The sequence below is a fragment of the Triturus cristatus genome, chromosome 11, assembly GCF_964204655.1.
Source record: "Triturus cristatus chromosome 11, aTriCri1.1, whole genome shotgun sequence".
Classification (NCBI taxonomy): domain Eukaryota; kingdom Metazoa; phylum Chordata; class Amphibia; order Caudata; family Salamandridae; genus Triturus; species Triturus cristatus.
This window is the reverse complement of record NC_140594.1, coordinates 241,741,105-241,764,978: the sequence shown is the minus strand read 5'-3', so window position 1 is coordinate 241,764,978 and position 23,874 is coordinate 241,741,105. Positions and strand designations below refer to the sequence as shown.

Below are 23,874 nucleotides of genomic sequence, written 5' to 3'. Positions count from 1 at the left end.
AAAAGTTGCATTAAGACTTAGGAACACTAGGGGCCAACTCTGAACGAATTGTTATCAAAATGAACTCTGTGTATCCATTGTATATGAAATGAATTGAATGATGTTTGTTTTTTAATGTATTTCTGTACTTTTATGATATTTTTTAAATATCGAATAAAGAATTTGAATTGAATGGAGTTATAATCATTTTATTTTTCCTTTTTTGTCGTGCTGAAAGGCAGTGGGGCACCGCTCCTCCACCTTAGCGGAGGAGCGGCCCCTGGACACAAACTTGAATATGTATGAGAAATAAGCTTTAAAGGAAAGTGCCTTATAAACTGAAATGTACACAGAAGAATTTGCAATGAAATCGTAAAGAAATATTAACCAATGGCTTTAGATGCCTGTCACGTGGTTGGTATAAGATTATTTACACAGAATTTGATGAGGAAGAGTCAGAAGGAGGTAATAACAGGCTATTTTTTTACAGTTGTTTATCACAAATTATTGTTCTGAGGAGACACCTTTCTTGGCTAATAGAATGGGAAATTATTGATAGCTCAGAGCTTGGCATGATTCTAGCACATTTAAATTGCGATTTGGGACAGAAAACGGTTTAATATCTTGTCAATATTACTCATTTTCTAAAGCACTGTTCGTGAGGATATGAAACTTTTTGAGTGATTTCCATTGCAGTTGTTATAACAGATCTGGCTTTTATCCCCGTCTCGCAAATTCTATTTAAAACGTGTTTTATAAACCACTAAGACTGTACAGAAAAAAACTCACTTTGCTTGGTGGATTTTCAGTAGAATTAACGGACAATCTTTTTCACTGTTTTGCCAGTCATTGTTGCAGGCGGTTGCTCTTTCTGCACAAGTCACTGGCTGCACTCCAAGTACTCTTTTATTCTTGGAGCTTTTCTTTCTGCACACTGTCTGCCAGTTTTCCTCATCCTTCACAGACATGGATGGTGCTGCTGAGCTCTTTAAGAGAAAACCAAAGTGTTGGGGTGCATAAATAAAGTAACAAGTGACACTACCACGCGCAGGCACATTGATAATTAAAGACTATGTGAGACATCATGAATGGGGATCGTCTACTTATCACTCTACAAAACATTTTTATAGCAGCATAGCATGCGCCTTATATTATGGAGTCTGCGTATACCAAATAACGCGACAGCACCTGTGCCACACATACCAAATTACAAATATTTAGTGCTATTTGAAAGACAAAGAACACAATTACTACTTACATAAACATAGGAAATAGACAATAAGCTCAGCTGAGAAAATGGAGGGAATGTTGATTTCCCAATTAAAATGAAAAGTGAATCTAGATTTCATTAAAGTTATAGAGGCTAGCATTATGTATTACTCGTTCTTTAATGTCACCCTGCAACACATTAAAGTTAAACATGACATCATAAATAAAACTAATTCCAGAATTAGAACCCAATGTCTCTATTTAATCCCCATGGCATAGAATCATCTACCTCTATCTTTCAAAACTGCCTTCTTGTGAAATTCAAAATCCAACTGCAAACTTCCTGTTACTGGGTCCTAACCACCGCATCTTCAAGGCGGATTTTCTACAAAAGAATACATTCTTAACTTTCATACTGACCAATTCAAAAATATCACTCAATCACTCTCCTATTGGCATATTTACCCCCAATTATCTCATTTATCGTACATTTTTTTTACATGTGGGAGCAGAGGATAGGATAGTGCTACCCTCGGTGTGTTTAATGAATTATAGATTCTCTCTCCATAATAAATGAAAAACTGTAATTTCATTACAAGACCGGAGACCAGCATTATACATGTTTGTCCTCCTAAACACATGTTCTACTAGTATTTAGCAAATACATCTTGCGCTCGGCTAGTCAGCTGCTTTTAAAATCTCTTTTAATCTATCTTTTGTCCAAGATGCCTTGCTTGTCATAGTCCCTCTAATGGAATATGCTCAAACTCTTTCCAAACTCACACCAGCTTCTACTGTAACCAACCTCATCCATCTTGCAATGGTAGCATTCACATAAGCAATTAACAACCGGCTCATGCCATCAGGCTTGTTTTCCAACGTCCTGCTTTATACTCTGGAAAACAATCTAATGCACACAGTATAGTGTATATGTTTTTGTCCTTTTCCAAACTTCAAATTATACCCCATCTGGGCCATTAACTCTACAACTAATCTCCAAAGCCTTCACGTTATATCCACCTAGAAGATACTAAACATACCAACGATGTCAATTTCGTCAATAGTTTCTTCACATCAAGGTATCTGTTTCTTTGCCAAGCTTTAAACATTTTTAGAACCCAATTCACATCCCAATGCCTCTTGTATCTAGGTTTTGGGTTTTTCTCAATCTTATATTTTTAATGATTCTACAATTCAATGCATTTCTCCATACAAATTTATCATCCACCAGAGCATGACCTGATGAAATAGCTGATCTATAACAATTTGCTGTGCAATTAACTCAGGTACTTCTCAAACTGCTCTAATAGGAAATTTACAGGTTGCGCTACAGGTGTCTCCACTGAATCCAAGTTCCTCTCTATACACCATTGAATGCATGCTGACCATTTTCTATTATCTCTCTTGCAAGTTCTGGATGCCCAGGAAGGCATCTTCCAAGAGTGCTGCAACCCCACTCAAAAGACCTGTGAAACATTCAGATTCCATTAAATTTCCCAAGCAAGAAGGGTCAACATCCCTGCTGAAACAAAGGATGAACTTCTCCATCGCTGTTCACCAACAAACATTCTCTTACCTTCTTCAGAAAAGAAATCTTGCAAGCAAACTCCACAACACATTGGAACCATGCTTGAGACGCCCAAAAAGAAGTTATTATAACCAACTGACATTTTTCGGTCCTCACCTTCAGAACCCCCCCCCCCCCCCCTCCCCACCCCCCACTCCCCCAAATCATTGAGAATGGAGGCAGCATATGACATTGGTGTCCGAAATATGTTGAAAATAATCTACTGTTGCCACACTTCGATCTGGCCTCCAACTGTAATAATTGTCTATTTGGTATGTCAAGCTGCACACCATAAGGGATCCACCTCTAATGGGCTCCATATTTCACCATTGTATTTCAAACATAGCCGATCTAACATCCAATTGCTGAAATCGACCAAGTATCTCGCGTTCTAATCCGCTACCATATTTTCCTGCCTTGGAAAATAATCTGCCCTGAAATTGTATTTTTCTGTTCTAGATGCAAATACTATAGCTTTTTGGCCAACTCTGATAACTCACATGATCTGCTTCCCCCCAAGCAATTTATGGAACTCGCTGCTCACAATGTGCATTCAAATCAAAACTGCTTCTCTCATCAACACTTCTTTAAAACTCTTCAAGACTCCCAGGCGCAAAGTGAAGGCTCACTTGACCTCCAGGACTTCTACACACCCAAGGGGACTCAATCACCAAGCGCGCCAGGAAGCACAGGAGCAGAGTGCAGCTGCAGGGGGTCAAGGCCAGCCACATGCTGAAAAGCGCTCCCTGCATCTCCATTGTGGGACTCCCAGGCACAAAGTGAGGTCTTACTTGACCTCCAGGACCTCCCTATACCAAAGGAGACTCAATCCTCTATCAGCAAACGCTCCAGAAAGAGCAGGTGCAGCTATAGGGGGCGGGGCCAGCCACATGCTGAAAAGCAACCCCTGCATCCCCGCAGAGCGGGACCTCCATGCGCGAAGTGAGGGCCCACTTGACCTCGAGGACCTCTCCACACCCAAAGGGACTCCATCCCCCATCACCAAACGCGCCAGGAGACATAGGTGCAAATTGCAGCTATGGGGGGAGGGGGTGAGCCACACACTGAAAAGCGCTCCCTGCATCCCCGCACCACAGGATGCGCACTGGCCATGCCCAGGCAAAGCCCGGGCCAAAGGTGGGAATGTCTGCACCCGTCCACGGCTGGGCTGGGTCTCTCCTTGAACACCTTATATAGAGGTACTGTCTGGTTATTGTCTTTCTGTTTTGGTGGACCTTGTTCCTATGTACTGCAGGAATCGGAGCCAAGTATAGGGGATGTACTTGGATTGCCAAATTGACAGGATGCGTTTATTCCTGGATAAGCAGTGATGGGGAAACATAAGTCTCAGGAGGTAGCGCATGCTCTGCCAATTGCTAAAAGAGGTCACAGCACAGCAGGTGATAATTGTGTTACGGCCAGGATAGATATTTTCCTAGAAGTGGAAGAGATACTTAGCTCCTCAGTTGACCAGAACCATGTTGCATTGACCAAAACCCAGAAAAGCCAAGCAAAGAAAAAAGGATCTAAAGAGAGTGTTCCAGAGATGTTTACGTGGACAAAGGCACTCCCCTTACCGCTTGATGATTTCCCTTTGGACTCTCACCCTCTTTCTAATGACTCTGACCGTCTTATAGGGGACAATGCAGTGATTGTAGTGAACTCTGATGTCATATGTTAAAATAGGTTCACTGTCTTAAGTCTGCAAAATAGTGAAACAAATGTTAAAGAGGTAGGGGCTAACGCTGCTGATTTACCCAGCTTCCTGATGACACTATGAGCTTAATGGAGGTGATCGGGGAACTCAGGGATGAGGTTAGAGCTTTGAAACAGACTATAAAATAATTTGCAACAAAACAAAAAACGAAGAGATTAAATCGCCAAAGGGGGATCCAACAGTTGCCATGTCTGCCTCGTCACAGGGAAATACAGAGCCCCCAGCGAACAAGCGCAAGGAAGACGCACCTCCCTCCAGACTCCCAATCAATGCATTTGGCCCAGGCCCAGATAGATCCCCACCCCAACTAATCCCTTCTTCCCATGGTCATGTGCTACAAATAGTATTAGCCCTAGTGGATAACCGGCTCCAGGAACAAACAAACTTCAAGATGCTTGGGAATGGCAATGGGAGGATCGGACATGAAGAGGGCAGGGTTTGGGGTCCTACACTAAACATGGGATGGAAAGGGATCGGACAGGGGGAGGATCCTGGAGTTTTCAACAACTATGGGCCTATGTACCAACTTAAACAAACAATATTCCCACCCCGCTCATAAAACTCCCACCCCCAATACAGAAGAGATCTAGAGGCTGCAGGACCACAGCAATTTACTATTGAGCAGGTCCAGTTTTCCTGGTCCATGTCCCAAAGGTATCTGCAAGGTGCTTGGAATTTCAGGATTCCCTGGCCAACAAGGCCATTCATTGGCTCAGGCATGTGAAGGGGTGCTACTCTATTATCAGGAGTGAGATCCTAAGAGTAGAGCGTATTTAGACACCTGGACAGATTGATGATGTAGTAAGGGTGGGTTTGTGGGATTGTTGTCTGGTTGAAGGGCTGTTATCTATGGATAGTTAAAAAGGTGTTTCTCTTTGGAATAATTAAACAAATTTAACTTAAATTACCCACTTACACCATTCAGTCCGATTCATCAACTCCAAACTGTCACACTCTGCAAACCACTCCAGATGAGATGTGAGAAAGTTTACACTAAGGAGAATTTCATTTATTAAAACTATCACATTGAGTTTATAAACACATTAAAAGTCCCATTACAGCAATGGGTGATACAAAGAAGTGATATCATAAACACAATTTACATGAAAGAGCATATCAATATACACAAGAAAAATGCATCATTAAAACAATAAAAAATGATTCAATATCTCATACACAAATGACAATTAGACATCATATAGAAGGAAAGGCAACAACTGACACCAAGATTGTGTCTCGGCATTGTTAATTCGTAACCTATGTGGACAAAAAGAGAACTGGGAGTAATTCATCCTAATTTCTAAAGTTTTTTGTCCCAAAACAATTTAAACCTAGTACTCACGCGTCGACGCGTTTCGGTGGTATGGAATCATAAAAACCACCTTCTTCAGGACTGGCAATACTTTTCCTCCGTTAGTCAAGGTTAATGATCATTCCTAACATAAAACATAATTATGGATATTAAAAACAGAAAAAATCATACACAATACAGATGTCTCATATGTGCAGTATATCTTAATACTCCAAAAAATTGGAGAATCAATACTAAAACACAAATCAGGGTAAAGAACACACAATCTTAGTATAGACAATGCATCAATTTGACTCCTTCTATCCAAAAGTAGAGCATAGAATTTCCAACATCCCATTAGGAGCGTTCCGACTCAAAAATGAGTTTTTGGTGCTCTGTCCCTTTGGACTTTAATGAGCCCCTCTCCTTGTTTTTCAATGTTATCGATGGATGCCCGCAGGATTTGTAACGCCGCCACTCAGATTCAGATTAGGTATAGGGATGATTATGGTATCCAGCATGTTTCCACAAGTGGCCCACACAACCAAGGTGGATCAAGCAGTTTAGGAGAGATTGACTGGATAAATCTTCCATAGGGACTAGCCTTGGAAGCAGCCCTGTGAAAAGGCCAGGTTCCCAAGAAGAAAAGTACTTGGGAACTATGTACGTTAAGACACTGGTAGTGCAGTGCAGCTCAGCAAATTCTATAATGCACACTGTTGGGGCATATAGTGGTGAAGATGGGCATGCGGTGTCTTCTGGTAGGTCGGAAACAACCTGTGAAGGGAGGAGGAACCCCATACACGTGGTGTCTGTGGAGCACGATAGGAAATTACTAAAAAATCTGTCCTGCAACGTAGCTGGAATAGGCACTAAACTGAGGGACTCAGATTGAGGTCAGTTTATAGATGACTCCGATATTTGTCTCTTCCAGGAGACACGGAGCTTAGCACCCACTGATAGGAAAGGGTAACACCACCTTTTACACCCGGCATTTGAATCCCTTAGTAGACGGCCAACGGGAGGCCTAGCAATATGGTTGTGGACAGATTTGCAGTGCTCAATCAAGACCCTACCTGTTGATTCCCCGGATGTGTCAGGCGTTTGAGTAGTTTTTAATTTTGGCAACTACTTGGTGTTGATGTATGTCTATAATCAGGTTGTGGAGAGGACAGAAGGAACTGGAATGCTTAGTATCCTAAAGGAATTTTTGATTGTGCATAGGAGTGGAGGAGAGCTTGTTTAGCAGGTGACTTGAATGCCAACTGTTTCACTGGACCCTGACTTATTAGCGGAGTTAGATAAAGATTGGAGAGTCCATCCATAGATCTTCCTCCCGGTAAATGGTCCCCAGGGGCAGCCCAGATATTTGTAATAACTTTAAATTTTGATTTAAGAACTACAAATGGCCGTACTCCATCTGATGCTGAAGGTAAATTCACCTTCAACAGGCCACGGAACACCAGCCTTATTGATTATTTTTAATTAGTCTGAAGAGCTGGAAATATGTCCAAGACATAGAAACTGTGGAAAGGGTGGCTAGTGATCATAACACCCTTAGTTTGACTTTGCTGGGCTCCCTTACAAATACAACGCTTATCCAGGGCCATGCTCAGACAGGAAAGTCAGAAAGCACCCAGAAGCAGTGGAGGTGGTGAACAACATGTCCAAAGAAGAGGTAGCGATATTGAATAACCTTGCCCCGCAAGAGAGAGAGGGTTGTTTCTGGCCATATCCCATGAGGCCCTCTTTGAAAGGGCGTTCTTGGTGCATGACTTTAAGCACTCACGCAAGAGCCAGAAAGAAACACCATGGTATACAAAGACATGTAGGGCTGCCAAAACTCAATTACTGTTAGCTGCCAAGACCAAGCATAGGTTGCAACTTGTGTTATACAGAGCAAACTACAAGATTGAATCCAAAAAAGAAGTGGGAGAACTCCCTCTGGGATGAGCTGTCCCACACATTGTCGTCCAAATACAATGTTCAATTCTGGGCAATTTGGCATTGAGATCTAATGGTGATAAAAGATCTGTGGAGTCCTTTGTACAACCACAGGAATGGTTATCCCACTTTAATAAATTATACTCCTGTATGGATGGCATGGTGTTGGTCAACGATGACCCCAGCAGCAAAACTTAACAACATCAACAATCTAGAAGTAACCCAGCAGGCGACTGAGAAGGCAATTAGCTCCTTTTTATTAGAGAAAACACCAGGGCCGGATCAAATCTCGAATCAGCTTTTTAAAATTGCATTTAGGTGTCTAGGCCCCTATATGAACCATCTCACAAATGGCGTTGTAAAGGATATGCAGATTCCTCTGTCATGGCATTTCGTGGAAATTATTCTAATTTACAAGAAAGCCCAGCATAGTGCCCCTAGTAATTATAGACCAATTAGTTTAATAGATGCTACAGAGAAAATGTTCTGCAAACAAATCCTGAAGTACCTTGCAGATTGGATTTTGGAAAATGATGTGCTATCAAGAGTTCCAGACAGGATTTAGAGGTGGAATTAGTACAGTAGACCAGGTTTTTCCTTTGACACTTTTGCAAGGCTGCGATGGTTAACAAGGGATGCCATTCTGTCGATCTACATGCAGCCTTTGATTAGGTACCACGGGCCCTGCTATGGACAACATTAGATAGGATTGGGGGAGAATGGGGGGCTCACCAAAGCATCAGGCATGCAGTTAGACAGGGATGCGTATTGGCACCCATCCTGCTTTCTTGGTTTATCAATGATGCTGTGAAAAGGTTAAATAGGGATGGATGTGATGCCCCAAGGGTGTAGGACAGGAGAGTGCCTGCTCTGCTTTTTGAGGACGGCACCCTCCTGATCTCTCTAAGGGCCATATGTAGGTAGGGACCCATTTACCACTTCATAAATACCGAATTTTACCGATTCGGTATTTATGAAGTGGTAAATGATATGTAGGTAATGAGTCGGTATTATTTACCGATTCGGTAAAAGTCGATAATTACCGAATCGGTATTTACCGATTCGGTAATGAGGCATACCTTCCCATTGATGGGAAGGTATGCCTCATTACCGAATCGGTAAATAACGATTCGGTAATTAGGGGAACACATGCAAGGGTGGCAGGGTGTCACATTGACACCCTGTTGCACCCCTGAGACGGCCATGTGTGCACATGTGGCACACATACATGCCCTAAGGGCATGTATGTCTGCCACATTGCACACGTCTAAGCGCTTTAAAACGCTTAAACACATCCATTCATTATTTACCACCAACTAATAGTTGGTGGTAAATACCGACTCCAAAACACACACACACACACTCCCCCTACATCTCATTTCTGTATTCGGAATTTACCGAATCGGTAAAATTACCGATTCGGTAATTTTACCGATTCGGTAAATTACCGAATGCAGAAATGAGCCCCCTACATCTCAAAAGCCAAAATACCGGTCGGTAACGGTATAATTACCGAAAATCGGCCGTTACCGACCGGTATTCGGCTACCTACATGAGGCCCTAAGTCATTAAAAGGCCTACAGCAGCTGTTAGACAATTTTAATACTTTCTGTAATGAGCGGGGACTAGAAATTAATAGTGCAAAAACAAAATGTATGGTCTTTAAACCTGCTAGTGATAAAAGGTAATAAGTGCACACTAGTTGTCAATGTGGATCCAATCGAGCAGGTATCCAATTTTGAATATTTAGGGCTAAGGCTTAGACCTAGCCTAGATTGGTCCCTGCAGGTCCATAAAGCTGATTGCACATTAATAAACCACATGTCTCGATTGTTAAAGCTTTTCAACAAATCTTTGTCCCGGCGATCAAGATCTACATGTAAAGGCCCCGGGGGCATCACTATATGGAGCGGAGAAATGGGGCCATGTTAATTGTAGTATTCTATTACATACAGAGAACAATTTCATTAGGGAGCTATTCACACTCCCAAAGAGTATGCCGCTGATTCCATTGTATTTTCATCTCGTACTCAAGAAAGTTACTTGGATAGCTAAGCTTAGATCCTACTGAACTGGCATAGGATTCGGACCTCACCCACCCAAGGAGCCTACAGAACTCTCCTTAAGGATCTATTAGCCCAACCTGGTATCCAGTCTATGCCCTGGCTGAAGTTCATCAAGTCCACGTTCAGGAAGCTGGATCTAGAAAGTTTGTGCACAATACCAGAGGATCTTACCCCTGGCTCCAATATGGTTATTAAATTTGCCTACTGGCAGTGTGTATATGAAAAAGCAATTGGTAGCAGTAGAGGTACCTTGACCCTTGACTTTTGGGAGTTTAATTTAATCTCCCGCTATGAGGGTACAATTGATGAGATCACTCCTCCCTTAGCCAGGAAATTTATTTTGCAATTTAGATAAGTCCCTACCTATTATGGCTTTCTATGCAAATTGGGCAAATTTGAAATATAAGGGCAGTGAGTGCCTGGCGTGTAAGGGCCCACTCAAGGATATCCTCATTTCTTATTTTTCTGCCCAGCGTACACTCCACAAAAGAAAAATTGCTACTGCCACGGAGTATGACTCTTGGTGCTACGCGGTTGCTAGGTATCTCCAGGCAGCCTGGATCTGGCGGTCCAAATGTGTCTGCACAAACAATGTTAGTGCACGTTTGGAGAAGCATTAATGGGGGCAAGTTGAATCTTTGTTTTTTGCCATGATAGCTACTTTTTTGACAAGAGACAGTTTTTTATTTGAGAGCCACTGTTTGGCAAAAGCCCAATTGTTGTTCTAGGCTATTCTGCTGTAATTTCTAAGAGAAGGATCATGTTAAATGTATATTGCCAGTGCGAGCCCTTATGGATAGGGATAATTGTTCCTGTTATTTTTATATTTTATAAGGATGTGATTTTACATAAGGTTGTGTAATTTAGTACTTCCCTTTTGGGTTTATCTAACTCATGTTTGCACCCAATTTATACTTAATCCTTTGGAGGACTAAACCTGTTCTTTTAATAAGAAAATGTATTCTTGTATGCTGCAAAGTTTCGGCTCTCATACTTGATTGCAATTGTTTTTATATCTGATTATTTAATGCTGTATTGTTAAATGTTATGTGCTTCTATGACTAATTGTCGAATAAAGCTGATTGTACTGAAAAAAAAACTCTTCAGAGCCTACTCTGACCAACGACCACCTATCTCTGAATGGTCCAACTGTGTTTCTCAACCATGCAAACTTGCATCTGTTACTCATACGAAGTCTGGTGCACTCCCAAAGATTGCATGACATTCCATGACTCCAAATTTTCCAACCGCTAAACTAACTCTTCCTTTGTTTGCGGTGACATAAATCCCTTCTTGTCATATGACAAGTCGGTTCTTAAGGCCTCTGCCCTCTCTGTCTGAGGTGCTTGATAGCACAAAGGACCCGCAAAAATCACCTCAATTGAGAACAAGAGCAATCCTGTCATACAGGGCAAATCTTTCAATGTCAAATCTTCCTTCAACAAGATGTCTTATGCCATCCTTGAGCATCTCATATTCTTGCCCGCTAATAAGTCTTGACTGAATAGTGTCTATTTGACAACCTAGAAACTCTATTAACCTTGAAGGAATCATAATTATTTGTCTTGGCTAATAATGAAACCAAGACTCGCCAACAAACTCATTATCATGATCAACTGCTCTTTCACCTCCTCTGCACACTGAAATATTATAAAAATGTCATCCAAATAAATCACTATACGTATTCTTCTTTCTCTTAAATATGCCACCACTGGTCATAACATCTTGGTAAAACCATGGAGAAGATGACATTCTGAACGCTAAACATCTAAACTGGTACAACTGCCCACTTTGCCAGAATCGGAGGAATGACTACATGCTGTTTTTCATTGGGATTTGTTAAATATGTGTCTTTCAGGTCTAGTTTTAAAAGCCAATCAAATTCCCATAACATATTTCTTAATTGATGGATACCTTCCATCTTGAAATGCGTGTAAACAAAATACCTGTTTAGTTCCCTTAGATTGAATACTCGCCTCCATTCCTTTTCTTTCTTCTCTACTAAAAATACTGTTCACGCATACATTCTGAACGTGTGTGTCACAGTTCTTGCTGCCCCATTCTCTAACATTTACCTGATCTCGGAATTCATTATCAACATTTGATTTTGATGTGAAAGAAATTAGCTTGGATATTTCTCTTGTACATGTATTTCCACAAACTCTCGCTCTAAACCTTGCACAGTTTTTAGCACCCTTAGGATCCTGGGTCAGATTACCACATATGTGTGCAAAATCCTTCCATCTTTATCTGACCCATCTGGTGAAGAAACAGAAATCATCACCCCGGAGACCTCTGGAAAGTTTTCTTCTTTTCCTTTCTAATTTCCCCTTTTGTGGGACGAATCCTGATGTGCTTTGGAAACCTCTTCCTGAGCAACTACACTTAAACGTACATTGCGACCTTTGCCATCCTCAGCCAGAAGACAGTCCCATTCTGCCGACCATACCAAAAACACTTACTCAAATTATTTTCTCAAATTGTTTTGAGCTTTATCAAGAGTTGTAAAACTAATAACATATTTCCCCAGGCCATTTTGAAGACTCTTTCCAAAAAGATAACCTTTTGCATTTTCAATAGCCTCTCTACCAGCCATGTCACGTAATTTTGGATTTATTTTCATTAAAATCTCCCTCCCTCTCGCGGCAACGATGCCAGTCTTAGCACCGCCTAAAAAGTAAACTGCTCTTTGGTTCCAACCTCTCAATAAATTTAAATCAACACATATACCCTTGAAAAGGGCAACCTATGCCTTATCCACAATAAGTGACAGCTTTACTGGAATGTCTAAAAGTCTATTCTGTCACTGTTTCAGAGATTTTTCCAAACCTTTGCACGGATCTCTTCCCAACTTGAACGAAAATTAAGTTAACTCTACATCCATATTTGGAGTATAAATAACCTTCTCATCTTACTTTTCTAAGGTTTTCTAATCCATTTGTTAATAAAAATCCCCATGATGTTCTAAAGGCCACCGGTATGCCCTCTTTGGGTGTCTCCAGCCATACTGGGCGGACATGTCATCCCCTAAAGTATCCTTTGCCACTGACTTAGGTGAGAAGGTTCCTACGCTATCATCACACAGTGCCTCATTCAAATCTTAATCCTCAATATATTCGAGTAGCTGCCCATCTACTTCTCCCTGATAAGAACCAAACTCTTCCTCTCCATCATCCATCTTCAAAATCTTTTAGGTGCTGCAAGGAAAAACCTTCTCGTTTGTGTCAGTTACGACACCTTTCACACAAGTGTCATAAAAAACAAACTCATTGTTTCTGCTCTTGGGCTTCATCACTATATATTTCGACTAGTGCAAACGCTTACTCTTTCTTATATGCTCAGACACAGTTCAAAACTCATTGTCTACGTTTTTGTCCTTTCCTCTGTTCCCTAAAACAAATTGAACAACATCCTTTATAGGTGCCTTTATCTCGGTCTGAATCATTTTGCTTAAGAAATCCCCGATTCACAATTCTCTCAGGAAATTCCAGAGTGGTCCTCAGACTCACTTGCTATAATCTCTAAAATATCCTAACCCTTCTTTAGTATGAGAACCCAAAATATTTATCTAGACCAGTATTTTTCTAAATATAGCTAATGGTCTTCAAATATTATCGTCCTAACTTACTTGATGGGTAACTGACACCATGTAGATACTCTCATGCCTTAATACGAGCCTAGCGGTGGCTTGGGCTTCAATAAAGCGCAAGTGCACCTACATTTCCCTTTAGGGCTGATTGCCCTAACCAAAATGGCCCCCTGACATTGCGTACAAGCTTATGCGCTGATGTACTGACTTGAGACAGTCAGAATCATCGTGCAATAAAAAAGCCAAATGGCTTGCCTCAAATTTCAACACAGGCCCTTCATGAGCCATATTTTCCGATTGGAGCTCAGCGCAACCTGGTAAATGGCTTCACACCCAAATGAAAAACAATATCATGTTATTTTTACCACTGAAATGTAAAATATAAAGGGGGTTGCCAAATTATATAATTAGACCATTAAGTGAGCTATGAAAATAAATATAATGAACCTGCCTATGTGCAAAACCTATACACACACACTTCTAAAGATTAAAAACACACAGAATTATCTGAATACTAACTCACTGGAGCAGCATTTGAGTGATGAGGAAGATAATTTTATACCTAGGGGATGAAATAGAGACAGTGTAGTCTAATTCTGGAATTTGCTTTATTTACAATGTCATGTTTAACTTGACAGTGCTGCAGAGCTGCATTAAAGAAAGAGTAATGCATAATGCTAGCCTCTAGACTAGTAATACAAAGGTCACAACCATGGAACAATAAAGAGAGAATACAGGAATCCATGCATTTTTAAAATCTCCAAAATTCACCAGTATTGTACGCAGATGTCCCGCGTTTGTATAATCCATAAATGGGACACAATGTGCCCTCATGATAGTGAGATCCTCTTTAGATTCCGAAAGGATGAGTTACAGTGAAGTTCTCCATAACTTCTGCTGGCAAAAGATGCCAGTTCTTTCCTTTCGGGTACTAACACAAACCTCTAATTCTCCTGATTCAACTGAAACTTGATGGTCTTGATATCCTTAGCATGAGAGATGTTGGCTGACAAGTTCACCCTGGGTATCTTCTAAAACAGAGACCCATGTTTTCACTTGCTCCAAATGGGCAGAGTAAGTATCTATTTTCCTGTCAATTGCTTCCATTTTGACACCCATTGTAGAGGCGAGAGAGCTTTGGTTTTGTTTCATCTCCTGTATTTTTCCCAGTATGGTAGTTAACAATAAATCAATTTTAACGCCGTAAGGTTTTACAGCCGCATGAGTGATAGTTTCGTCTGAATTGGCTGAGTCCAATGCCTTGTTGGTCAGATCAGGCACCAAAGTGGAAACTCAAGGTATTTGAGGTACTTAATGTAACTGAGGTGCTTGGGATGTTTGAGACACTTAAGCATTTTGATCACTGACATTTCCTAATAATGCAATACCGAGTCTCTGTGTTGACTGAGTTTTGTCACATACGAGTACCCCCTAGATCTGTTCGCTATAGATTGAGAACTCCTGTATTCTCATCCCCTCACACATTCTCAGCCCAACTGGGGTCAGTCATCCCCTTATTTATGACAGCACTGCACACATCCTGAGAACTGATTTCTTTATTTCGGCCTGTTGGCCCACTCTTTGATGCCCTGTTGCTGAACACAGAATAAACCTTGATACATCCACCTTCTGTTCCACTTGCAAGGCTTTAGGATTGGGTCTGGGCTTGGCCAACTGCGGTGCCTTCCACTGAAGGCTCCCATTTATCCATCAAGCTGAACTTGTCTCTGCATTCAAGAGGAACGCCCATTTTGATTTCCTTGTAAGAGGCCTTGTGCTGCTATTTCAGGAGGTGCCTGGCTCCTAAGTATGGGCGCCATCTTGGAAGGGTTAAATACCCATTTTATGGTTTCTGTTGGCACATTTATTTTAATTACATTTGCTTTACCAGTAGATCATGCAGCAGGGGAGCCTGCCTGCATAATTAGGGGTTGCTGGACCCCAGTTAATCATTTGTTTTAATCCCACCTGCAACCTCCTATACAGGTGATACACAGATTGTGGTCTCGCTAACGGAGAGTGATCTCGACACGGACTCGAGATTCAGAGAATGTATGCCAACAGTCAATACACGGATGGCAACTAATTGCCTAAAATTGAACTTGCATAAAACAGAGATTATCACTTTCGAAAAATCACCCTTGTTTTGTCCCATTTGTGGTGGCCCTCAGAATTAGGTATCTCCCCAATTCCTGTCAAATTAACCTGGGAGTGATTATCGATGAGAGACTCGGTTACAAAGAACAGGAAAATGTGGTCTCCTACTCAGTTTTCTACACCATTAAAACCATCAAAAAGTCCTGCCTTTTCTGCCTCCTTCTTTGCAAAAAATAGTAGTCACTCTGATGTTGCTTTCGAAACTTGACTACTGTAACAGCCTCTATTCCAATTTACAACAGAAACATATCAACAAACTCCAGACCATGCAAAACGCAGCTGCTCGACTTCTATTGGGCATTCCCAAATGTAAATCTCTAGCAGGCGCTCTCAAAAAGCTTCATTGGTTGCCAATAAGACAGTGAGTGATTTGTAAGTCGGCCTGTATAGTGATTAAAGCATTGCATGGAATGGGCCCTCAATTTTTGAAGAATAAATTCTTGGGGAATGGAAGTGGCCTAACGGCTAGGGCAGTCGATCTCAAATCTGGGGAACGGGGTTCGAGTCTCGGCAATGACGTTCAACATCCTGTGATTCTGGGCAAATCACTTAATCTCCCTGTACCTAACAAAAATGAATGTGTTTTTATGTAACGCAATTGGTGCTCATGTAAAGCGCTCTGATACCTTTGGGTCAAGTTCGCACCATATAAAACTCTGGAAGAATTGGTACAAGCTATCAAGAACTCAGACGTCCTCCACAGCACACAATGTCTTGATTCCTAAACACAAGCACACCTCGTGGGGAGGCAGAAAGTTTCAGCCTCAATGAATCAAATTCATGAAATAACCTTCACATACATTTAAAAACAATTAAAAATCTTTTGGCCTTTACGAAAGCCTTAGAAACCTGCCTGTTTAACTGTATTTAAAGGTTGTGTTGAAGCTAACAAAGTAAGCAGATTTTCAATGAGCTAGCGTCAAGACACCTCCGGGTAAACGCTGCCCTTTATAAAATAAATTAACATAACATATCGTAGGATTCCCTTGAGCAGTTTCTGGTCTCATCCCTGCGGGTTCTCCCCTTCCAGGGATTCCTAGGCCCAGTGGTGAGACCATCTCTAGCTCTGTGGTGGACTTCTCAAGCTGGTGTGTGCCGTTATGACCTGACATCGTCATTGTCAATCCCGTCCCCACAGGCACCCTTGCATTCTCCCTTGCCCAGACTCCCCGATCCCTCAGGAGGTAGTAATTCAGCTTTTATCGATGAAAGGTTCTTGGCTGAGAATGATTTCCTGATTATGTTCCTCTGCAGGTAGCCTGACCCGCTCCTTGGTAGTGGGGAGGCCTTTTAACTCTTCGGCATTTGTGGCCCTTAGATTCATCTTGGTAACCAGCAAATCTGTCAACTAGCTGGCCTAGCCACTCTGAGAGCCACCCTGCGCCATACACACAGGGAACATGCTCCTCCTTCCTCATCTCTGATCGTTTGTTTTGTCCAGATTAGATCCCTGCCCCACAGTCTTATATCAACCCAAGTCAGCCAAATCCAGCTTGCCTTCTTCAGTCCCTTTAGTCACACGTCTCTAGCCTGGTATAAGTCTCTGTTGTTGAACCCCATAGCAAGCTCTAGCCTCAACATCCCAGCGCATAAAGTAAAGAAATAAGTATGCAGAGTTCTACAAATGAAACATTACTTCAATTTTTAGAATGGCAACTCAACGTCTTACTTGCACACTGTGAATTCTCTCAGCCCAGTACACACACTAAAGAAGTGCCCCATATCCCCTTCTCGACTCTCCTTTCTCCATTCTCCTCTTGCATCTCCAGCACAGAAACTATGGAAGTTTTTCAAAAAAGTGGAGGGGTAGCGTATTCTGTTAATTGCCTCGTTGAGTTCTTATGTCTAGCGTTGCCTCCGCTAGGCAAACCAAAAAGAATGCAGGGCTGACCCCGGCCCACGAAGGTGGCCCTCCAAAGAGGGTGCCCCCCCCCCCCCCCCCTAAGTGCCACAGGATGGCACACGAGTCAGAAGCCCAGTGTTTTGGGACCCTCGAGGGTCCCCATGCCCGCGTCACTTCCGGGCAGGAGGGGGCGAGATACTTATACCTCTCCCGCCCACTGGTCGCCCTCTTTGTTCTGCTGCCCTGACACCTGTCCAGAGAGGGAATGGACCGGTTCTTGCTTGATCTGGGGGGAGGTCTTGGAATCTATACAGCAAAGTAGACAGTTAGGGAAAGCAACAGCTGCACTACCTTCCTATACACAAGATGTAAATAATTTGTTAGATTTCCGGTTGCTCACCTGTTTGGTCCACTGCCTTAGGACCATACACATCTAACACATAAAGATCATACACAGAGAGGCAACACTTCAAACTGTAAAAATTGTATATAATGTTTTAGAGTCCAAGTTTTTTCACTAATACAAAATAGGTTCTTTTATTGTTGCAAGTTGAACAGCAGCAGCAATACAGCCAACGCGTTTCGCCCGACAGCGGGCTTCCTCAGGGCTGTGAAAAGCAACATAAATGTATCAAAAACAATATCTTATGATGCCATGTGACATAGGCTTAATCAGAATTACAAAAATACCACTACTAAAATTAATTGTCATTTATAATTAATAGACAATGGAAACTACCTTCTACTGTGAATAACAGCAGAAAGAGAAAAAAGAAAAAGTGGAGGGGTAGCGTATTCTGTTAATTGCCTCGTTGAGTTCTCATGTCTAGCGTCACCTCCGCTAGGCAAACCAAAAAGAATGCAGGGCTGACCCCGGCCCACGAAGGGGGCCCTCCAAAGAGGGTGACCCCCCCTAAGTGCCACAGGATGGCACACGAGTCAGCCGCCCAGTGTTTTGGGACCCTCGAGGGTCCCCATGCCCGCGTCACTTCCGGACAGGAGGGGGGCGAGGTACTTATACCTCTCCCACCCACTGGTCGCCCTCTTTTTTCTGCTGCCCTGACACCTGTCCAGAGTGGGAATGGACCTGTTCTTGCTTGATCTGGGGGAGGTCTTGGAATCAGCAAGGTGTAGGTAACTAGGCCTATCATGGTGGGGGGCCCTGGGGTGACGGTGGCCACACCCAGTGCTGTGGTTGAGTTACAGGGCGATCCAGAGGCTGTATGCATCTCTGTACCGGTCATAACAAACTTTATAAAAAATTGAAATATATATTTTTTTTTTTTAAAGAGAGAAAAACATAGAAAATGCTTGAAACATTTGTTACAAGGTGGGGCATTGTTTCTGACATAGATATTTAGTTCTGTAGGGGAGTGAGGAAGCTGGAGGCATGGTTTTGGGAGTGCAGTCACAACACTCGGAAGGCGAAGGGTGCAGTGGGTCACCTATGCGAAGGGTGGAGAAGTCACAAGGGTGCCGACTGGGGGAGACAGTGGATTAGTGGTCTGGGCCACAGGAAGAGCGGAATGGGTTGGGGAAAGGCATCAGTTACCATATAGAACTGCTGCCTTGGTTGAAAAATACAGTTTCCGGAAGACAAAGTCTTGTTCAAAAATGTTGGCTGGGTAGAAGAGAGAGAGATGATGCTGGAGAGAGAGGTACTATGCTTAGAGGGGCTATCAGGGATAATTTACTAAGTGCTAAATATGAGACTAACATCTGATCACTATGAACGGTTATAAATTTGGGCTAAGTAAAAAATAAATCAGGTCATAAATGGAAGCTGGTTCATCAAGGACAGACACATATGGTGAGACTAATGTAATTGGCACTTGATCAATTAAAATCTCTACAATGACCCATCTTCCTATTTTATCCGTTAGTGTTTTATTAATATCGCCCCTAAACCTTTTGCTAGCTAATATTGCTATCCCCACCTTTGAGTTGCAGAGGTGGCAGAATGCTGCATTAATTGAAATGACCCCAATGTAAGTCGCTTCAGCTCATCCTTTCATCGTTCAATCCATTCTCATTCATAGACACAATACTACATTGTACAAGAACATTATTTTCGGATAGTATTCTTAATTTTTGCCAAATTTCTGAGATGGACTTGAGCAACCCAAGGGGATACACAGACAACGCTAAGTGACGTGAGCCAGAAATAGACTACAGGTCGAGATGGGCTTGTCTGATCCCTGGCGTGTGCTGGACCTTGATCAAAGGTAGTATACGTTTTTATCTACTCTGTTTCAGACAGCTTCAAGAATAGATTTATTTTCCTATTTTAGATTCTCTGTCAAGGGCTCCTGCTTCCAATGTACCCAACTGTTTCTCAGATCATACACTGGTCTGCTTGAAAGTTCTTTTGTCATCTATAATTTAACCTATGTATAGGTGGTAGTTCAACAAAGCTCTGTTCCCAAAGGGGTACTTTCTGGGAATAATACAATCATATGGCAACCATTTTTGGGCACCATGTTGTTTTCTTTTTGTGGCATGCATGCAATTAAAACAAGCATTTGCAATGCAATAGGTCTCGCATTCATGCGAGTTTGAGCTATTGGCATTGTAAATGAAAATGCCTTTTATTTATGTTTTGAGTTTTAAAACATAAATAAGAGGCATTGTCATTCACAATACTAATAGCTTAAACTCTCACAAATGCAAGACCTATTGCATTGCAATAAAGAGACTTCTCGACTGATTGTTAGATTGTAAATATCAGAGTAAGAGACCGGCCTGCAACGTCTTCAAAGAAGTGATAAATACTGCAGTGAAGATGTGTAAGTGTTTTAAATTACACGGACACAAAGTGTGTGAAGTGAGAGTTACATATGATCTGAGCTATAAACACTAACAAAGCGCTCCAACACCTTTTGATCTGTGATTACTCTGATGCGGCTTAGGACGAAGTGCGGGGGGAGGGGGGGCTATTTCCTGCCCTCTCCGTGATTTGAGTGTGCAGTGTGGCATTGCGTAATGTCATTGCTACCTTTCGCCTAATAAACACTCCAGCTGTAGTAGGGGCCTGGCTTCACCTCCTGGTGCAGGGCAGGCTGTCCTTTAAGGCACGCATGGAAGGAGGGATGGTCTTCGCTGCAGCTCCGGCCTCGTAGAGTGCCCTGCTATTACTAGTGAGTGAGAGGTGCTGAGGTGGTAGTGGTGTGGTATTGGAGCTGGTGGTGGTGGCATTGTCAATAAAACAGGCTTTAGAAAACAACCCTGGCAGGTGGCTTTAGTACAGATGACATGTAACACAGATGTGCTGTGGTCAGCTTCATCCCATTAGCACAGGATTATGTGCTACCTGGAATTCACATGACTTAATTCGCTAATCATTACTAAATCTATTTTACTTGGGGGGAGGGGCGGAGGTTGAAACAGACATGAGATAATGACGTGTTAAAGTGATTGAAAGCAGGCACCCGTGTTACAGGGCGGCCGAGCTGCTTAAAAAAAAAACACAAGCGGTTTCAGCTGAAGCAGCGCATGTCCGGCCTGCAGTAAGAGAAACTCAATAAAGTAAATTGTGCTCACAGACTAAATAACAGGTCCCATGAAACAACCAAAGTAAAGGGGCCAGTAACCATGGAAGGTTACAAATGAAGACAAAGCAGTACTAAGGAGGGACTAACAAGCCTATTAACTAATCCGAAGTCAGCATTTGCACACAAAAAAAAAAAGAATAACACAAGTCAATGAAAAATATGGGCGGAGAGGGGGCGCAGCTTCACTCCCATACTCTACTACAGCAGTCTCGCAGAGCGAGCAGCGAATGCGCGCTGCCACTTGGCTCGACCTAAAAATGAAAATCATTGGATTTGCCAATGCATTTTTCTTCTTTGCAACTCCCATGCCCTCATCCAGTTTCTTTCTTCTATGCCTCCTTGCATAACACGAATGGCAGCAAATTAATTTTAGGTGAGAAACAAATAAGCGAAAGTTGACATTTGAAACAGAGGGAATGCACGACTTGTCATGCAATGTCCCACGTCCGTGTCGAGTTAGGATGAGTGTACTTCCCTAAAAAGTGAAGACTGCGTGTATAACTACAGGCATACAGCAGCTAAAGCACATATGCTTTTCTTGTCAGTTACATGTTTCAAGGCACCCTCTATATTATATCCCGGTTTTCAGTCTACGTAAAATGTCATTTCACGCCAAATGGTAGATAGAAAAGAGTAGCATAGAGAAAACAGTTCCTTAAAAAACACACAGGCACAATAACGTTTCTAAAACCAGTTCTCCCACATAGACGTAATAAAACCAGCTTCGGGGCCACTTTAGTGGTATCGACGTACAATACAAATGCCAACTACAATACTATACCAGAGCCGTTTTAAGGAATAAAGTGGCATAGTTTCGTAAAGCAGGGCTACAGATTGGACATGAATGAAAACCACTTTAAATATGCAACTAAAGTTAAATATTTCGGGATATTCCTGACTCTGCACCGCATAGTGGCATAATCATTCCAATTGCAGAATATAGCGGAAGAACGTAAACAGCGTATTTAATCAAACACATATTCTCTCTCCCTAGCTGTGTGCTTGCAGCAAAAGCAGAGCGCTAGTCGGTCAGCCGCACTGGAGACTCCGCTGCACGCCTACCTTACTCCGGAAGTGCATTTGTTGTAATTCCGGGTGAGCACACAGCGCCCTAACCTCTTTTTCCGTACTTTGTACACTTCCGGACGTTAAGGTGGTCCTGCCAAGAACCTCACACCCCACCACAGGCAAGCCCACTAGTCTCCTTGATTCTTACTAATTTTAGCAGCACGTCTGCTGCTCTTTCCATCAGAAAGAAGTCATTCAAACTAATGTGTAGGTTTAAATTCGAGCATTTCATGTTATGAGAGACAAATTCGAAGACCGATGAACGATTCCTGTAGCAGACAGTCTTTGCTTTCAAATTCTTGAGCGAGGTTAACATGCACACTGAAACATGGCGGTAATAGTGCTGTTTGTCAAGATGAACGCTCTTGGTCTCCAAGAAGCAGGTCATTTTCATGCTCTTAGTCGCCACCTTGTGGGCAGCAGCGCTAAAAGCTTCGAGTTGGTTTAGCTGCTGTTGAGTTGAATTGCTCCCCGAGGCGGAGGGGCGGGGTCACGTGAAGGGCTTGTGATAGATCTTACCCGGGGAGCGAGGGGTGTGGATTGAGAGCAGAAGCGGCTAGGTAGGATTTCATGTTAAAGATGTGTACAGACTTGCTATATTGATGCGAAGCCGCGACTGCCTGGCTGGGCACAGCGAGTCTGCAAGGGAAGCAGTAGGCGGAGAGGGGTAAGCGCACGGATGAAAGTCCCATCTAATTTAAAGCAAAAGTAGATTTGCGGGTAAGGAGACGGGCGTTTAATTGGCTGCGGGCAGGCTTGAGAAAAGTTGAAGCAAGCGCTATCAACAGGAAAGACGTGAAGGGTAACACGCGCACGTGTGTATAACATTATCTGAAGTGCGAGAGTGAGGTTCTTGGACTGAGAGGGGTTCACGAAGCAGAAACATAGGCTGTGTGAATTGTAATGCATAGTTTGCCTGTCACCTCCCATTAAAGGAAGTCCCGTAGCATCAGTTATCTCTTCAGGAAACAGATGATGTGTCGCGTCCGCTTTATTGACAACTCTGAAGACATGCGTGCAAAACCGTCTTATGCATATCAGTTGACCAGGTGTAAGTGGGAGGAATAGCTTGCTTCCCGAGCAAACGTTACTTGCTTGTTTGATGCCTGAGCTCGTACTGAACCGTAGGGGAGTGACCGCCCACCTCGTGATTTAGTTATGAAGAGGCAGCAACAGTGAAAACTGGATTTTGCGGCTTTGTGCCCAACCTGCAGTTCGATCCACCGGCATATAGCAGTTCCTTGAGAGGATTGACTTCAGTTAACCTTTTGGCATTTAACTTGCATACCATACATACTGACTAGAATAATGACCTACTTGCCGTCTGTGTTTAGCAGGTTCTCGTAGCAGTCTAGGCTGGAAGTTGGTCCTGGTTTGAACGAAACAATCAGAATGTCGGATTTGCACGAATCCTTGACTGTCAGTCCACAAGGAAACATCATTGTAGAGATGAGCAGTGCTTTAAATGGGCCGGTACGGAGTACCGGCACTTCTTAGATGTATCACTCGGAGTACCGGCACTTCTCTACTGCCATGGCGAGTACCGGTACTCATGAAAAGGTCGGGCTATTGGCTGTGCGTGCTAGTGAGCCGGAGTTGAAGGTGTCTCTGGCAGCCAAGGTGCCACTTCTGTATCCCCGATCTGAGCCCCAGCTGAGCTATTCAGCAGGGCTCATTTGAATAATTGCCGGGTGCTCACCATCACGCTGTGCTTGACAGAGCAGGGTCTGTTCAGGCCCTGTGCTGTCAATCACAGTCACATTTTCCTGTGCATTTGTGCAAACAAGTGTCAGATGACAGAGATTTCCGAGGAAGTAGTCAAAAAGAGCATGATACAATGAGTCACAACTTTCATGGAGAACCTGATGAGGCAATGAACGTTATTTAATCATT

General features: G+C 42.7%; 2 protein-coding genes across 4 annotated transcripts in view; one reads left to right on the top strand and one right to left on the bottom strand.

The window, feature by feature from the left end:
• Window positions 1-23,421, bottom strand: part of SRRD (SRR1 domain containing) — a 106,862-nt gene extending 83,441 nt beyond the window's left edge. The window contains exons 1-3 of one of the 2 annotated variants that reach the window (XM_085635660.1): window positions 23,299-23,421; window positions 5,815-5,908; window positions 769-965 (exon numbers count right to left, since the gene is read on the bottom strand). In XM_085635660.1, the coding sequence (XP_085491786.1) occupies window positions 769-947 (179 nt within the window). In that variant the 5' untranslated portion in view covers window positions 948-965; window positions 5,815-5,908; window positions 23,299-23,421. Of the gene's footprint in view, window positions 1-768; window positions 966-5,814; window positions 5,909-21,975; window positions 22,093-23,298 lie in introns of those variants that run through there. The other variant, XM_085635659.1, reaches the window with a different exon arrangement.
• Window positions 22,443-23,874, top strand: part of HPS4 (HPS4 biogenesis of lysosomal organelles complex 3 subunit 2) — a 431,024-nt gene continuing 429,592 nt past the window's right edge. The window contains exon 1 of one of the 2 annotated variants that reach the window (XM_085635656.1): window positions 22,443-22,541. The gene's annotated coding sequence lies outside the window, so the exon portion shown is untranslated. Of the gene's footprint in view, window positions 22,649-23,874 lie in introns of both variants that reach the window. The other variant, XM_085635655.1, reaches the window with a different exon arrangement.